At 49.0% G+C, this 17,506-nt stretch overlaps 1 protein-coding gene across 4 annotated transcripts in view; it reads left to right on the forward strand.

Annotated features, from left to right (window-relative positions):
• The window catches only part of SLC31A1 (solute carrier family 31 member 1), a 21,641-nt gene extending 4,418 nt beyond the window's left edge, over positions 1 to 17,223 (forward strand). For 2 of the 4 annotated variants that reach the window (XM_083161182.1, XM_083161180.1), the window contains exons 2-5: positions 12,300 to 12,461; positions 13,714 to 13,786; positions 14,072 to 14,240; positions 15,862 to 17,223. In XM_083161182.1, coding sequence (XP_083017308.1) covers positions 12,336 to 12,461; positions 13,714 to 13,786; positions 14,072 to 14,240; positions 15,862 to 16,063 — 570 coding nt within the window. In that variant the 5' untranslated portion in view covers positions 12,300 to 12,335 and the 3' untranslated portion in view covers positions 16,064 to 17,223. Of the gene's footprint in view, positions 1 to 10,868; positions 10,975 to 11,837; positions 11,924 to 12,299; positions 12,462 to 13,713; positions 13,787 to 14,071; positions 14,241 to 15,861 lie in introns of those variants that run through there. The other 2 variants (XM_083161181.1, XM_083161183.1) reach the window with 2 other exon arrangements.
• Positions 17,224 to 17,506: the final 283 nt, after the last annotated feature.

The following is a 17,506-nucleotide window of genomic DNA, read 5'->3' on the forward strand; positions in this document are numbered from 1 at the left end:
AGTGACCGTAAGGAAGTACCTGGCACTTGCAGCGGCGGAAAGCGCCATATCTGAGGCACTTAGTACATTTTCGTGGATACCTTGTCGCACAAAATGGCGATTTTCTCCGCCATGTGCAGGATACGGGGAATAGGACAGACGTTCATGCTGGCCGGATACAAGTAGTCCATAGCCAATGTTATTAGAAATGGCTGCCTCCACGTATATTTATATTGTGTGAGTGGCGGTGGGGAATCCGCGGTGCGGACATTCTGCATGTGACAAATGGGTAAATGCACTATATGGCGGTTAGAAGCGGAGTAGCTGGTACTTTATCTCTCTCTCTGCTTTATCGCTCACCAAGGCTTAGTACAACTACCCCACAGAATCACCAAGAAGGAAAACAACTATTTTCATTTTGACAAAAATAACAATTCCTGGAAGACGGCAGCTCTGTAATCTGCACCCCAGCGTTTCGGGGGCAGCGTATTGAGGGCTGGGTTATAGATATTGTGTTATGTAGAATTTCTGGGGAAAGCGATGACCAGGCCGGGCCTAGTACTGTTATCGGCCATTTCCTGCGTCGGACTTGGGCTGCGCAGTCAGCAGGGTAGTGCATTCTGCTGAGCTGGGATTTCATACAGAATATCCTGTATAGCGGGCACGGGGCCTGATTCTAATTGACTCTGTGATTTGCGAAGCTCGCAGCTTACCAAATCCTTGCAGCGCCACCCTGGGGAATGCCTGCACCCACCGCCGTTTCCCCTCGCAACCAAGCTTCGCATGTGCCCGCAACTGGAAAAAACATTGGTCGGAGAACTGATTAAGGACATTATTCTGGTCCGTTGGCAGCCGATGTTCCTTCGCACAGGGACCGATGTTTGGAGTATGCGCCGGTTCCCTCTGGCATTTGAACGTACGTGGCGTGCAATGGGGGGGGATGCGGGCGTACCACCATTCGCAGGGCGGGTTCTGGTCGACTCGCATGGGTGCGAATTCACATCCGAGTGAATCCACCAGAATAACCACCTAAGTAGCCCGGATCCTGTTTAGCCTCCCCCTGCACTGCTGAGGACACTTTGGAGGTCACTGACTTGATACTACTTACATTGTTGCTATGTGTTACTCTAGTACAGTGGTGTCAAACTCGTGGCCCTCCAGCTGTGGAACTGTGTGGTTATTCTGGTTCACTCCTTCTGGCAAATTCCTTCTTAGATGGACAAAACCATGTGCACTGCAGGTGGGGTAGATGTTACTTGTGCAGAGAGAGTTAGATTTGGGTGGGGTTTTACTTCAAAGTGAGATCTATATTGCAGTGTAAAAATAAAGCAGTCAGTATTTACCCTGCACAGAAACAAAATAACTCCCCCAAATCTAATTCTCTCTGCACGTTACATCTGCCCCACCTGCAGTGCACATGGTTTTATCCATCAAGAAGGAATTTGCCAGAAAGAGCGAACCAGAATAACCCCCTACATGTCCCAGCATGCCCTGCCACTGTTTTAGCAATCCATTATATAAAATCTGTGGCAGGGCATGCTGGGATGTGTAGTTCCACAACAGCTGGAGCAGGGTTGCCAACCCTCCTGGAATGGCCGGGCCCCGGAAAGAGGGGCAACCCTCCTGCAATTTCCATACATCACCCGCGAAAACACACACACCCGGCGATCGCGTCATTTTAGCCCCGCCCCTAGAAGTGCAATGCCTGAAATACCGGCACTGCAGGGGACGGGGATAAAATAACGCCTTTGCTATAGCCACGCCCCCATTAGAGCAGTCCATCCGTGGCTCCGCCCCTGAGCTGCCCCTTTCCCCTCCCAGAGCCTCTCCCCCCTACTTCAGTGACCTGGATGCCCTCTCCCGGAGAGGGCAGCATAGAAGTCGGCAGCTATGAGCTGGAGGGCCATGAGTTTGACACCACTCCTCTCGTCACTGCGGTTCTGTGCCCAGGTGTTTGCACAGGTGATGTTTGGACGTTGGCCGTTGACCTCGGCTGTTACAATATTTGGCATAGCGTCTGTTTTGGCCTCAGCTGAGATGACACTGTCCCTCTCTCCGTATTCGTACTCAGAAGTCAAATACTCACAAGTCCAACTAGGTCTTTGTTAACCTATGCAATATGATTATTGGGGGTCAGTAGGTACACCCACCAAACTACTGTCACTGGGGTAAGAGATGTTGTATTCCTATTAATATATAGGAATGTGGTGACCTGAGGCTGCTCGGATTCTGATGCAATATGCAGAACTGGCCATGAGTCATGTGACCACTAGTCACATGACACCTCTGCCATCTGGCTGCTGCGTGCAGGGGTTCTGTCATTGCAGAGGGTAAACAGAGATATAAAATAATTATTTGTAAAATGAGTACATATTACTTGTTCTATGTGTTCTAGGCTAATGCTGCTCCTCTCCTCTATGGTGGGAATTCAATTGTTTTGCACACCGGCAGACACTAGATGGCGCATGATGGAGCCATTGAGGTATTGCTCTGGCCGAGTGCACGCAGCCGCTGACATTACTGTTGTGCTACGTCATTTTGATGGTCTTGGAACTAGTAGATTTCCCATTCGAGCCCCATGCACACAGCACAGGCAGAAATGCTGAGGTGTCCATCGCACTGCGCATTGGGGCCATCATTCTGAGTCGGACGCGGGACCCGATGAGGACAGGTCTTACGGATATCTGCAACCATGTATGCGTACACTGAGGAAGATTCAAATCGTGTTTTTTGGAAGGACCTCTTTGTGCAAAACGGGCATTTCTGGGTGGCAGCTGAGTGTAGACACACAGGGGAGATTCAAAATAGTTTTGGGGCAATTCAATTGTTGCCTTGATTGGGCACCCAAAAGCTCTGCTTTCAGCCGCGCAAAGTGACTAAATCCAACTAAAACAGTGTGCAACCAAACAGGACACTTGGCACATTTCTGCTCACCACCTCAGGAGGCAGCAGGCAGAAATGTTGTTGCCCTCGGCGATTGCGCCTCAATTGTGAGCAATCAAATTGCTCTTTGGTGCCATCTAGGAGCTCATGAGAGGCATCCTTCCATAGCAGAGCCTGGTAATTAACAGCGGGGTCAGGGCCATGCACCAAGTGGCTGGATGTGGGCCTTGGGCGTGACACAGCCCTGCTCTGTGCATTGGAATAGAACTGTGCTGGCAGAGAAGCTCTGTGCCGTATAGAAGGGCAAAGGACATAACTATACCTCTGCATGATTAGAGATTCTGCTGGAGATCTGAATCCTTGAATAAAAGTAGCCGCTACAGTGCAGAAGGACATGTAGGAACCAATACACTAAACTGCCTGATGTCTGGGGAACACCTTGTAGTCCTAATTCCTATTGTTATACAGCCTGCTTAGTAATCCCGCTCCCACGCGGCTCTGTTCCCGGCTGTGCTTCGTCACGTAGGTTGCGGCGGCGTTATGGGGGGATCCGTGGCTATTACTCTGCAGGTTGCGCACCACTGCTCTGAGCTGGGAAATGTTTGTGGCCATGGATTAGGGTTAGGGCGGACCAGTAACGACAGCAAACACAGACTATAGAGAGGGATTCTCACCCTGTGCTGTCTGTGGTACCTTGTCACCTCTGTGTACGGTGCCACAGGTGGCTTTACTCTCTGGGTCCCTGGCTGTGTACAGTCACTACAGCTAATGGAGCACACCTCAGAGGTATGTAGGGGGACATTGCGGTTGGTCTAAATGATCATCCTCTGGAAAGTAACATGGGAGAGCATGTGTTGATAAAGGCTCGCCGTTACTGTAACATGTCAGAGGGGCTGCACCCCCCCCCCCCCCCCCCATGGGTTAGGTCGACATGCTTAAGGTCGACATAGTTGGAAGGTCGACTAGGTCAACGGTCAAAATGTTGACATGTTTCCTTTTTTTGTGCCGACAGGCGGTATTTCATGTCCTTCCATCCACTAGAGCTTGGTGGGAGAATAGAGTGAGGCACCGTGCCCGAAGCATGGCAAGTGGGTGCGGTTCGCCGATATGGTGTCCATGTCGACCTTTTGACTGTTGACCTAGACACTGTCAACCTAACGCTTGTGTCGACCTTCAAACCATGTTGACCTATTTCATATGTCGACCTAACCCATGTCAACCTTCAGTGGTCAACTTAATGTATGTCGACCTTCAGTTGTTCGACCCAATGTCCCATACGACTTTCCAACCATGTCAACCTTAAGCATTTCGACCTATTTCGGGTGTTGACCTTCAGTGGTCGACCCAAGGACTATACCCTTTCTATCACTACTGCCGCATTCATTCTGTACGTGTCGTCAAAGTCGACGGCTTCTCATGGCGTTGTCCGTCGTATTGTGAAATGTTGTATCCAGAGACTTTTGGGGGGAACCCCGAGATGTCAGTTATGCTACAGCTTATATTGCCTGACACCTCTGATATAAAAGAGGTTCTGTGGCTGCTTAGTCAGGTTGAATGCAGGCTTGAATTTAGCCAGCCCCAGAACCTGTGTGAATTCTAGATCTTCTGGAATAAAGGGATATTATAACTAACCTACATGTCAATGCTTCCTGTCAGACCGAATACTCACGCGTTTCAGTGCCTTGGTCGGCATTTTCCTCAGACGCTCCTACACTTGTGTCACCGTTTGGGGAACTGGAGATTATATTAATTCCGTCTCACTGACCGGCACCACTGAAAGGCTCACGGGATGGGTCTGACAGCGGGAATCCTTTTGGACGCGTATCCATGACGCAGTTCCCTGGTCCTGTCCTGATTGGTCTCTCCAATCCCCCTGGTGTCAGGGACACACTACAGTGATAGTCTGATTGTAAACAGTAGTCCTGCTTCTCCTCTCATTCATCCCCTCACTGATTCCCTTCTCTGCGTAATCCTCATTCTGTGTTGTTGTTTTTATATGATTTCACGATTGGTTTAATTAGGTTTGCCCGATAATTACCCCTCTCCTCCTCATAGAGCGTGCGCACCTCGTAGCCTTTGTTATTGAGGGATTACACAACCTTTTTGGCAGCCGTGCCACGTAAAATAGCCAGGCGTTAAAGCGCCACAGCCGGTGTTACCGTTGTGTAGGGCAGCCTGCGAGAGAGTGCGTTCGGTTATTTGGAGCTGTATAATATGCGATGATATATTGGCATTTCCCGGTGCTGCCGTCGGTAGAGTATGATCATATTCGCTACGAGAGAATGGCTGGTGTAACGTGTGCCCTGCATGTTCTGTCACCAAAACTACACGCTCTGATGTGGCCTCGTACCCATTGGGGCAACTGGTCAGGCTGGGCTAGAGGCTGAGGGGTAGATGTATGAAGCAGTGATAAGGGAGGAGAAGTGATAAAGTGCCGGGTACTTTATCACCGGCCAATCAGTTACAGGCTGGGTTTAAAAAGAAAGAGTCAGGATCTGATTGGCCGGTGATAAAGTACCAGGCACTTCATCACTTCTCCTCCCTTATCACTGCTTCATACATCTACCCCTCAGTCCGGTAAGTGTGAGGGTACCTTGTTTGGTCTGCACCTATGTACACGTTACACCCTCCTACACCTTACCAGCCTCCATCACTTCCAAGCCACCCTTCTACACACATGGTAGGAACTGAGCCTCGACATATTTTGCTGTGCCACAGAGCTGGCAGCAGGCGGTGGCATGAAGTAGCGGGTATCTGCAGCTGGAGCTTGTCCTGCATAATCCTTCTGGTATACAGACTCTGTATCCCGGTCATTCAGCAAATTCCCTGTCTATACATACAATGCTAAGTGTGTGACCAGAGTGCATGCTGGGACTGTATGCAAAGACTTCAATAGACTGATAGCAGTGTGTAATGTGGGGGATTTATTTCTGCGCGCACCAAACATCCTGTCTGTGGAGCTTTGACCATAAATAATGTGAATTGACCCTGGACCACGAAGCTGAGGTACCCCAGGGTGCCACTGGTGTAAGGAGCGCCTGTTCCATAGGGCTCTGTTATCAGTTACTGTTAATAATTTATGGATTGTTACTATAGAGTGATCTAAGAATGGGGCCACTCAGCAGTGTCGTCTTCATCTTCATAGACTTTGCTCATTTTATAGCACTGTTGTACAAAGATCAAAGACATGTGAGCCACGTATGCACTTATACCCAGCGAGCTAGCTCCTATAGGCCGGGGCACGTGCGCCATGTCTGCACTTATACCCAGCGAGCTAGCTCCTATAGGCCGGGGCACGTGCGCCGTGTCTGCACTTATACCCAGCGAGCTAGCTCCTATAGGCCGGGGCACATGCGCCGTGTCTGCACTTATACCCAGCGAGCTAGCTCCTATAGGCCGGGGCACGTGCGCCGTGTCTGCACTTATACCCAGCGAGCTAGCTCCTATAGGCCGGGGCACATGCGCCGTGTCTGCACTTATACCCAGCGAGCTAGCTCCTATAGGCCGGGGCACGTGCGCCGTGTCTGCACTTATACCCAGCGAGCTAGCTCCTATAGGCCGGGGCACGTGCGCCGTGTCTGCACTTATACCCAGCGAGCTAGCTCCTATAGGTCGGGGCACGTGAGCCACATATGCACTTATACCCAGCGAGCTAGCTCCTATAGGCCAGGGTACATGTGCCATGTCTGCGCTTATACCCAGCGAGTTAGCTCCTATAGGCCGGGGCACGTGCGCCATGTCTGCACTTATACCCAGCGAGCTAGCTCCTATAGGCCGGGGCACGTGCGCAGTGTCTGCATGTATACCCAGTGAGCTAGCTCCTATAGGCTGGGGCACGTGCGCCGTGTCTGCACTTATACCCAGCGAGCTAGCTCCTATAGGCCGGGGCACGTGCGCAGTGTCTGCCGATATACCCAGTGAGCTAGCTCCTATAGGCTGGGGCACGTGCGCCATGTCTGCACTTATACCCAGTGAGCTAGCTCCTATAGGCCGGGGCACGTGCGCCGTGTCTGCACTTATACCCAGCGAGCTAGCTCCTATAGGCCGGGGCACGTGCGCCGTGACTGCGTGTATACCCAGTGAGCTAGCTCCTATAGGCTGGGGCACGTGCGCCGTGTCTGCACTTATACCCAGTGAGCTAGCTCCTATATGCCGGGGCACGTGCACTTATACCCAGTGAGCTGGCTCCTATAGGCTGGGGCACGTGCACCGTGTCTGCACTTATACCCAGTGAGCTAGCTCCTATAGGCCGGGGTACGTGCGCCGTGTCTGCACTTATACCCAGTGAGCTAGCTCCTATAGGCCGGGGCACGTGCGCCGTGACTGCGTGTATACCCAGTGAGCTAGCTCCTATAGGCTGGGGCACGTGCGCCGTGTCTGCACTTATACCCAGTGAGCTAGCTCCTATAGGCCGGGGCACGTGCACTTATACCCAGTGAGCTAGCTTCTATAGGCCGGGGCACGTGTGCAGCTTCGCTGTTATACTTTATCTGTGTAACGCTGACTCTGTGGAAAGTGTTGCTGATATCATTGTTCCCCCGCACTCCCTGGTACCAGAGAAAGCCATACAGAAATATAAGTTATATAGCTGTACATTGCTGCACCTTAGAGAAGTATTTCCTGCAGATAATGTGTCGTACAGGCCGCGGCCATAGTGTCCCGCTCCATAAGAGACACATAAGCAATGTACCCCCTTAATATACAGTACATTCTACGCCCTCAGAGGCCTTGTGTCATTATATGGTCCTAGAACTCTGCCGTGACTTGTAATATCCTTATAATGAACAGTAAGGAGTACACAATCCCCTATGGAATATATTATCCGGCTTTAACCATCAGGTTGGAACGCGGGGTACGCCCAGTCCCCCAGACCTTTGCATGGAAACTCTACTCAGGAGATCCTACAGCAGGACGCAAATCAGAGAGCGAGACCGGGTGTTGTATAAAGGGGGCAGTTGTGTTACCTGCTGCAAAGGCAAATGCCACTGCCCGGAATAATCACTGGGCTTCTAGTAAAATATCTGTCTGCTAAGAGCGACACGGAACCTTTCCTTGTAATGTCCCTAATACTGGAGGGACCTTGTCTTCCTGCTGTGCACAGCTCAGGGAAGTGACCCCAGGGATCTGCGTTCTGCCAAAGTATATTTGCTTACTCTTTGCGTGTAGTGTGTACTTATGGGGAACGTCCCAGCTGATTTTACGGGGAACGTCCCAGCTGATTTTGTGCGCAAGAGCTGACGCTTTACACGTGTTACTGGTCAGCAACAAAGCAATCTGTCATGTCATTAAGCAGACTCTTCTGTGCAGTAATCGGTGTATATTGTCAGTCACTCCCGTGTCTGAGAGTTCAACGTTTAAACATTACAGCTCGGGTGCTGTCGCCATGCTGCTGCTTTCAACTTTGATGTGACCACGGGCCGCGTGTCGCCTCCTCAGATGAAGCGGCATGCCGGCGAAGACGAAACGCAGAACAGTAATCGCCAAGTGTTTGGGTCTAGCGCTGCACCACATGTAATACCTAGATCTTACACAAGGGGTCGCACTGCTCCACAAATGTAGCGCTAGGGCTCTGTATGTGTCAGGACATAGGACCAAAAAACCTAAATATTACGTATATGGCTCTGAGACGACCGGAGTTAACCACAGGGGCAACAGAGGATTTCAGCATTGCGTAGTACTTCTTATTGTGTTTGCATTTCCACCACCCACTCTGTACCCCAGGAGCGCACCTCTATCGCCTTTTATCAGTGTTTTTATCTCTTATATATTTAGCCAGATCTGTCACTCATCCCCTGTGTGTATAACGCTGGGCGGGGTTACAAGAGTGATTCACAGCGTTATACACACATAGTCGCTCTTGGGAAGGGCGGGCATACCCGCTGCTCCGGTGAGGGGGGGGGGGGGTTGCGGCCAGACCCCCGCTCCAGGGGTGGGGTGGGGTGCGGTTGTAGACCCTTAAGACGGTGTGAAGAATGCCCGGAGAGCGCAATGAATCACCTAGTAATATCATATTTACCGTCTAATTTGAATTGTACGATTCACCTATGGACCCTGAATTATATACAGTACTCAAGTTCTCACTTTAATGTCTGCTCATTGGATGTCAACATAACGTCTACATGCTTTCCCGTCGACTCCAGGATGACAACTTGGGCTGAATGTTGAGTCACATTGTATTAAAGTTTTCGGCTGCAGTTTGTGTAGGGCTGTAACAGAAGGACAAAACAGCATTTGTCGACATGACCATGCATGTCGACGTCCAAGCATAACGGTCTGTACAGCTTTCCTACCGCACCGGACAGTAAAAGCAGCAATATATCTCCAAGTGTGAATTATAATGATGGTAGAAGTCACAGTGACTCAACATGGCCGGTGTAAAAGTACTTTGGGCCTTATTCTAGTTCACTCTTTCTGACAAAATCCTTCTTAGATGAACAAAACCATGTGCACTGCAGGGGGGCAGATGTAACATGTGCAGAGAGAGATAGATTTGGGTGAGTTATTTAGTTTCTGTGCAGGGTAAATACTGACTGCTTTATTTTTACACTGCAATATAGATCTAACTTTGAAGTAAAACCCCACCCAAATCTAATTCTCTCTGCACAAGTAACATCTGCCCCACCTGCAGTGCACATGGTTTTGTCCATCTAAGAAGGATTTTGTCAGAAAGAGTGAACTAGAATAAGGCCCTATGTCACAAACTTATGCGGTTACATAGAGGAAGGGTATAGTTTAATGGTGATTGCCGGGTAATAATACACTGAAGCTTGGGGCTGTCCTGGACTTTGGCCTGACAGGTGACGGCCGTCATCAAACCTTCCATTTCACCGTCTGAGGATTATACCCAGCATCCTGCACTACGTTCCCTCATGTCTGGATTACTGCAACACCTTCTACCTGGGTCTACCGTTATATATTTTTTTTGTACCCCAAATTCTTAGCTCTTCTGTTCTAATAGGTTTATTGTGCACTATGAATATAGTAGAGTGTTATTCCATATTTAGCCCTATACCCAGGAAGTGCTAGGATCTGAACGCCTGTCACCTCTCAGCCAATCCCGGGAGGGCGTTGGCCATCACGCCTGACTCTTCCTGTTCATCCTCACCCCCCAGGAAATCTGGCACGGGATCCTGTCCGGGGCACGCTCCCATCGCAGCGTCTGTTCCTGGTCCTGGTTGGGACTGTCCCCAATCGTCCCCTGGGCTGGTCTCCTCATCCGGCATGGCTATTGTCCTTGCTCATTGCCCCAATTTCTGTTCTCATCATTTACACCTCAGTGCAGATTACTGTGTTCTGGGTGTTCCTCTATCTCGGTGGAATCTACCATGGGAGAGGCTTGGGGAATTTCTTCTTTTTATTATTGAGGAACTTGCTGTTTGTAAAAGATGGGGACAAGGGTTGGAGGAAATGTGCACTGGACTAATAAGCTGCTGGTTGCAGAAGGGGGGGTAGCCCAATTTCTATATTGTATGCGCAGAATATGCAGGACACCTACAGGTCACAGAAATGCATCATTCTGGTTCAGCCTGCAGTGCTTTAGGGGTTGGGAGGTCACACGGTTGGAGGTTATCCAATCTCGCGGCACTATACTGCAATCATGACAACTCGCCCCTAAATACCCCCCCATGCAGGAGCAATTATCAGGGTGTACTGTAATTTAATTTCTATAAAGAAAACACCTGGCAGGTGTAGTGGTTAGCATTGCTGCACTAAGGTCACTTCCACCACTACCCTATTTGTGTGGAGTTTGTAGGTTCTCCCCATGCTTGCACGGGTTTCCATTGGGTTTTCCTGTTGCTGCTAACAAAAAATGTAACCCTAGCGTGTCCAAGGGCACAAGGGCAGAGTAGACGGGCCACGTGGTTCTGATCTGCAGCCACATTCTGTTTCTAGCTGAATAAGCGCTTAACTAACCATGATCTGATTGGCTTAGGAAGCTCAGGGTTGGTGACGACGGTGTGTGCGATTACCAATACCAAGGATATATATCTATCTCTCTCCTGATTAGTGATCGACCCTGGTGTATTCGGACATCAGTGTGTGCCTGCCGCTGCGTATAATCTCCAGTGTGCAGCCATATTACACCTATAGAGGAAGGAACCTATTGCCAGGGTACTGATCTTATTTGCAGTATTGCTCAATATTAATAATTCCTGCTTAAAGGCTGATTATTACGCTCAGTACATAATGTGGCCTCACCTTTGTCTGTGTGATCCCATGTATTACATTACCTGTATATGACACCGTTCTTTATCTTGGGACAGATAAATGCTAATTTGGCAGCGGGGAACCGTATATGACCTGCACCGTCCTGTTATCTGTTATTCTAAACTACGTGTTCCAGTCATGGGCAGGGGCCACCCCCGATGCATCCCAGGGACGCAGTGCTGATCCGGACCCAAGGTCTGGGAATTATAGTGGGTACTCCTGGAACTTAATGTAAGGGTGACGCTTAAAGCGGCTGCGTGTGAAGGGGCAGAACCTATGACATTGGACTGGTTTGCACACTATACATTGGGCCTGATTTTGGTTCACTTGCAAAGGCAAATTCTCTCTTTAATGGACAAAACCATACTGCACTGCAGGTGGGGCAGATGTAACATGTGCAGAGAGTTAGATTTGGGTGGGGTTTTTACTTCATACCGATATCTATTTTGCAGTGGCAGAATAAAGCAGCAAATATTTACTCTGCACAGAACCAATATATCTCCCAAATCTAACTCTCTCTGCACCTGTTACATCTACCCCACCTGCAGTGCAGCATGGTTTTGTCCATTAGAGAGAGCATTTTCTAGTTAACCAGAATCCGTCCCGTTGAGTATTACATTCCTTCTGCCGGAGCCCAGGCCCCCAGACCCACCCCGATCTCTGCTGCGCGGCCTGCGTACAGGGGCACAGAGGGCGACACTGTTTCTAATCTCATTACTTCGGTACAATTTGTGTTCTGCTGACTGATGTAAACTAATTACATTGCGGGATCCTGATTCTTTATCTCCCACATTACGTCCATTTCCCGGCAAAGGACAAGCCTCAGGCGCCCGTAGACCTTTTGCTGCATCCGGTAATAATCAGGTTATACAATGTACAACACAGATGAGCTCCAGGCCGTTGTGTGTGGGCTGCTGGGTCAGACACAGAACCAAGGGGGGGGGGATATCAGGTGCTAAACCTACAATAACGTATTGTGCCTATCCTCATTGGCCATTATCTGTGCACTCACACATGATTGGCTGAGCAACCTGTCCAGTGGATGTGTAACTGTTCATATGTCCCTTTTAAACTCGCCAAGTTCCGAGCCCGTTATGATATCTGTCTGTGGTATAGGTGGCATGAGCTCGAGGAGCGATGTCTGACCTGGGGACTGATGATGGCAATCTCTTTAGGAAAGCATCACACGAAGCGTCATAAATTCCTAATCCTCTCTGTTCTCGTTCCAGGATCCTCAGGGTGCAGCGCATTCAAACACTTCCACAATGGATCACAGTCATCATGTGATGCCCACATCGGACCCGCACGCCGGTCACCATGACCCAACCACGACTGGACACGACCACGATATGGGTGGTGGTGGCGGTGGCAGCGGTGACATGCACATGATGGTGGGTACCGGAAGTGGGGATTTATATTCCATTTCCTCACTCAGCTCCATCACCAATATCCTCTATGACCAAGTGATATGTGAATGAGGACTTGTCTTTTTATTTGCTGGTTAAGTAGATTGGAATTGTCCTTGTATGTTATGTTATTTCGTCATTCGCTGACATTTCTTCTCTATAATATGTTTCTAGGGGATGCGGTCATTTGGTCGAATGCATTATGGTCGAATGTCATTACATCGTAACCATTAGGTCGAATTGCTAAAAGGTCGACATGATTCTAGGTCGACATGGGAAAAGGTCGAAATGATTCTAGGTCGAAAGGTCATTAGTTCGACAGGTCATTAGGTCGACAAGGTCATTAGTTCGACAGTGTCTAGGTCGACATTCACAAAGTCGACATGGGGTTTTTTCACTGTTTTTTGAGCCGACATGTGCTGACAGGCGGTATTTCATGCCCTACCATCCACTAGGGCGTGGTGGGAGAATAAAATAGTGTGCCGAGCATAGCGAGCGCAGCGAGCGATGCGAGGGGATGCAGTGCACTTTAAACTGTGTCCATGTCGACTGTGTTGACATTCAGGTAAAAAAAAACTGTGAAAACCCCCATGTCGACTTTGTGAATGTCGACCTAGACAATGTCGAACTAATGACCTTGTCGACCTAATGACCTGTCGAACTAATGACCTTTCGACCTAGAATCATTTCGACCTTTTCCCATGTCGACCTAGAGTCATGTCGACCTTTTAGCAATTCGACCTAATGGATTCGATGTAATGACATTCGACCATAATGCATTCGACCAAACGATCCCAACCCGTTTCTAGTCTTCATTCTAGCACCCTGCTCCTTGTAAACTCCTTGTAGTTCCTCCTCCCTGCCTGCGGTGTTGCTGTCTGCTGTGGTACTTCAAGAACAGTCTGGTTTCTATCTCAATGTTGAGATACAAGACAGACTGTTGTATTGACATCACAGCAGGCAGCGACACCCCAGGCAGGAAGGAGGAACTGCACCCCCAAGCCTATGGGTGCCCCAATCAGGGTCTGGCACTAGTTATAAAGTGTAATGGTTTATTTCGGTTGGCTGCTGGGATACCACTAGTTAGTCTTGCGTAGATCCCTCTCAGCAGCTCCTGGGGGTGGTGCTGCCTATTACAAGGGTTACGGGAAGAGGGGGTGGGGGGGTGATCATTGAGGAGATGCTGATCGATGTACGCCACAGTATAACTCCTATTCTCCTTCCTTCTCCTCCCCAGCCAATGGTGTTTTACTTTGGGTACTCAAATGTGGAGCTGCTGTTCAAGGGACTGGTGATTAACACTGCTGGAGGTACGTATGTTACATGTATGACATAGGTTCCAATGTATCCGAAATTGTCCAACTGTAACTGCAGGTACTTTTATATATTACTTTAAACTACGTAAGGTGATTTATTTAGTGTGCAGTTATAACGCCTCATGCAGTATGGGGACTGGATAATATTGTCTATAAAAAATGAACATTTATTATGGAACTTCCTAATCCCACTTAGTGCCAGTGTTACCTGTGCAATCCTAGATCTGCTGGTTTAGAGAACGTTCTAAGCAATTGCACCTGTAATTGATTTACCATTAGAAATGGCCGGAGCCTTTGTGGCCGTGTTCCTGCTGGCGTTGCTGTACGAGGGGCTGAAGATCGCACGGGAATCCTTGCTCCGGAGGTCACAAGTCAGCATCCGTTATAACTCCATGCCCGTGCCGGGACCCAACGGGACCACCCTGATGGAGACGCACAAAACTGTGGGGTAAGAGATGGCACAGTCGCAGTGGGTGAAATATCTTACATACAGTAACCCCTTTATAGTGGAACGTGCGCATGGACTGCTGCAATCATTTCACTGGGAACTGGTGACATCATCTAAGCCCCTCATGCCTCTGATGTCACTTGTTCCTTGTAAAGCGATAACCAGATTCTGTCTGGGTGACAGTAACTCATTGTGGGCCAGATGTACCAAGCTTCACAAGGTGAGAAGAAGCCAACCAATAGGCTCCTAGCTGCCACGTTACAGCAGGGATGGGGAACCTTCAGCCCTGCAACTGTTGCTGAACTACACATCCCAGCATGCCTTCCTGCAGTTTTGCTATTTGGCCATGCTGGGATGTGTAGTTCAACAGCAGCTGGAGGGTCAAAGGTTCCCCATCCCTATGTTACAGGCTGGGTTTGAAAAATGTCAATTTGGAGCTGGTTGTTTATCACTCTCCATGTTACCATTTTTTTTAAGCTTGATACCTCGGCCCTGTCCATTGTAATATCTCCTTATAAGGAGGTTCTGGTAGCGGGTAAGGTGACATACTGGACCTGCCAACAAAAATTGTTCTTTAAAATTATGTTTGTTTGAATTTAAACGGCCTCTAATGCTGCTTTCACACCGCAAAACCTGCTTAGACCAGGTATTTAAAACGGGTCCGAGCAAGTTTAACCCCTTTCACACCACACGTAAATACCTGGTCTAAAGCAGGTTTGCGGTGTGAAAGCAGCATAAAGCGGGGCGGGCGCTGAGAGCATCAGTCCGGGGTTCTCACCACACAGCCGGGAGCCCGGACGCCGAGGCGATGAGTGGGGGGTAGCGGCTCCTCTTCGGGCCCGACCGCTGCTCCTTGTCGCCTGGAGCCTGATTAGCTGGCCGGTAAGATGGGCCGGGACTGCAGGGGACACTGGCAGCTGCGCTGGGATGCTGCAAGGGGAGGCTGAGGTAGCCGGGTGTCTGTGCGACGTGTGCCCAGTCCGTGGTGATGGGGAATCTGCTCCCGGGTCACAGGGTGATGGGTGCCGGCACCTGGGTCACAGACTGATGGGGTGTCCTGTGATGGTATGATGGTGGGCTTCCCGGTCTGGGGGGGTGGGTTGCTAGCACGCCCTATCCCAATAAGGGGTAATAATGGTGGGGTGGGCACCTGGTGTGGTGTATTGGTGTTGTGAGCTGCCTGGTGAAAGGTGGTGTTGTACCTGGTGTCGGCGCAGTGCATATTTAATGAGCCGGACGCTCATTACATATGCGCATATGTCATGAGCGTCCGACTCATTAAATATGCACTGCACTGGGGACCAATAGTGCTCACTGCTGCCTGGGTACCGTTTCAGACCACAAAAAATAAACAGGTCTGAAACGGGTAGGAACCTGCTTTTTTACCGTTTCCAAAAAACGTTGGTTTTTTTTGGGAAATGGTAAAATCACTTTGCACCTTTCAGACCGCACAGATTACAGTTTTAAAACGGTTAAAATCGGCAAAATACCGTTTTTTTTTTAGTGCAGTCTGAAAATATACTCAGGTAAAACTGTATTGTAATATTTGGTTTGGGGGGGTACAGGTTATTTGGTAGCATGAGGAATGTTGCCGTCACCCGTATTTCCTTCTTGTCTCCAGCCAACAGATGGTGAGCTTACCGCATGTTTTCCAGACGTTCCTCCATGTCATCCAAGTGGTCATCAGCTATTTCCTCATGTTAATATTCATGAGCTACAACGCGTACCTGTGCATAGCGGTGGCTGCTGGGGCCGGAACAGGTTACTTCCTGTTTAGCTGGAAGAAAGCGGTGGTGGTTGACATTACTGAGCATTGTCATTAACGGCTGACCCCCCCTGAGGGTCTGGATGATGGGATCTATCCTGTTCAGCTGACCGGTCACTCATTAAGTCTCGTCCACAGAGGCCGTGAGTGACAAATTCCTCTGATGCCTTTTTTTGCCTTTGATAACGCATCTTAACATCGACACCAACCGATGTCTCATCATCCGTTCTGCCTTGACTTCGCCAATCATCAGACTTTGCAAGAAGAATCTTTTGACTATCAAACATCTGCCACCTGCACCTGTTCCTCTGGCTGTACTACCCCCCCAGGCACTTAGTACTTGTACTTAACAATTCAGCAGGTCTTGTTGACCATCCGTTCATCGCTGTGCGGAGTTGATGGGTAGAATTTGAGTATAATCCACAGACTGATTGTTGATTATGGAATTTTGAAGGCCAGCGAGACCTTGAAACCTATTTAGATCCATGTATAATCAGTGCAATCGATTGTTAATTATGATGACTCGTTCCCAACGAATACCCCAAAAATATTCATCTGGTAGAATTCCAGAAACTGTTTGCAAATCAAAGCGTTCTGCACAAATCTCAGCGCGGCGTCAATCATATCACACGTCCGCTGAACAACTTGTACCCCTTTCAGACATTCAACCTGGGATTTCACTCCTGGGTTCGATCCTGGGATTTTAGAGACCCGGGTTGCTTGCAGGATCCAAGAGTGACATCCCGGGTAGACCCTTTCAGACAAACGCTAGTCCCAGGTTGATGCGCGTTGATGTGAAAAAACCCAGGATTTTTGCGTACGTCTGAAAGGGGTGTTAATCTTGCTTCAACTAGGTCCATGAGAAATCCATGTTATAAGTGACTTAAACACTTCAATGCGTTTTACTTTATAGCCAGTTCTGGGGTGCCCCCCCCCCCCCCAGACCTACCCCACTGGCTTACTCGGATTCTCCTTACCCCTATGGTAATTAGATGCAGTATTTAAGTCATTGCGCATTTTTCGCCTAGGATACTTTAATATAGGTTTGTGTAAAACTACATTATGACATTTTTTCACTTTTTTAATTTAAAAAATTTCTTTTACGCGTATTTTTTATTTTTTTCTTAAATACCATTTAATTGTATAATAGTGAGATATAGCAACAGCAGGAACTTTAAAGAGAATATTCAATCCTTTTAATAAAATATCAATAGTCAACCATGTCTGAGTTCTTTCACCAAGTGTAAGCCATTAATGCACAGGGTCTCAAAGTCGGTCCTCAGGACCCCACACGGAGCATGTTTTGCAGGTCTCCTCACAGAATCAAGTGAAATAAGTAGTTCCACCTGTGGATCTTTTAAAATGCGTCAGTCATGACTGCGCCTGTCGGGAGACCTGGAAACCGTGAATATGTGGGGTTCCGAAGACCGAGAATCACTTCAAAATATGTATTTATCTCCAAATTGACCTGCACGTTCTGCAGACATCAGTTGTTCATTAT

This window comes from Crinia signifera, chromosome 9 (genome assembly GCF_055691185.1).
Source record: "Crinia signifera chromosome 9, ASM5569118v1, whole genome shotgun sequence".
Lineage (NCBI taxonomy): Eukaryota > Metazoa > Chordata > Amphibia > Anura > Myobatrachidae > Crinia > Crinia signifera.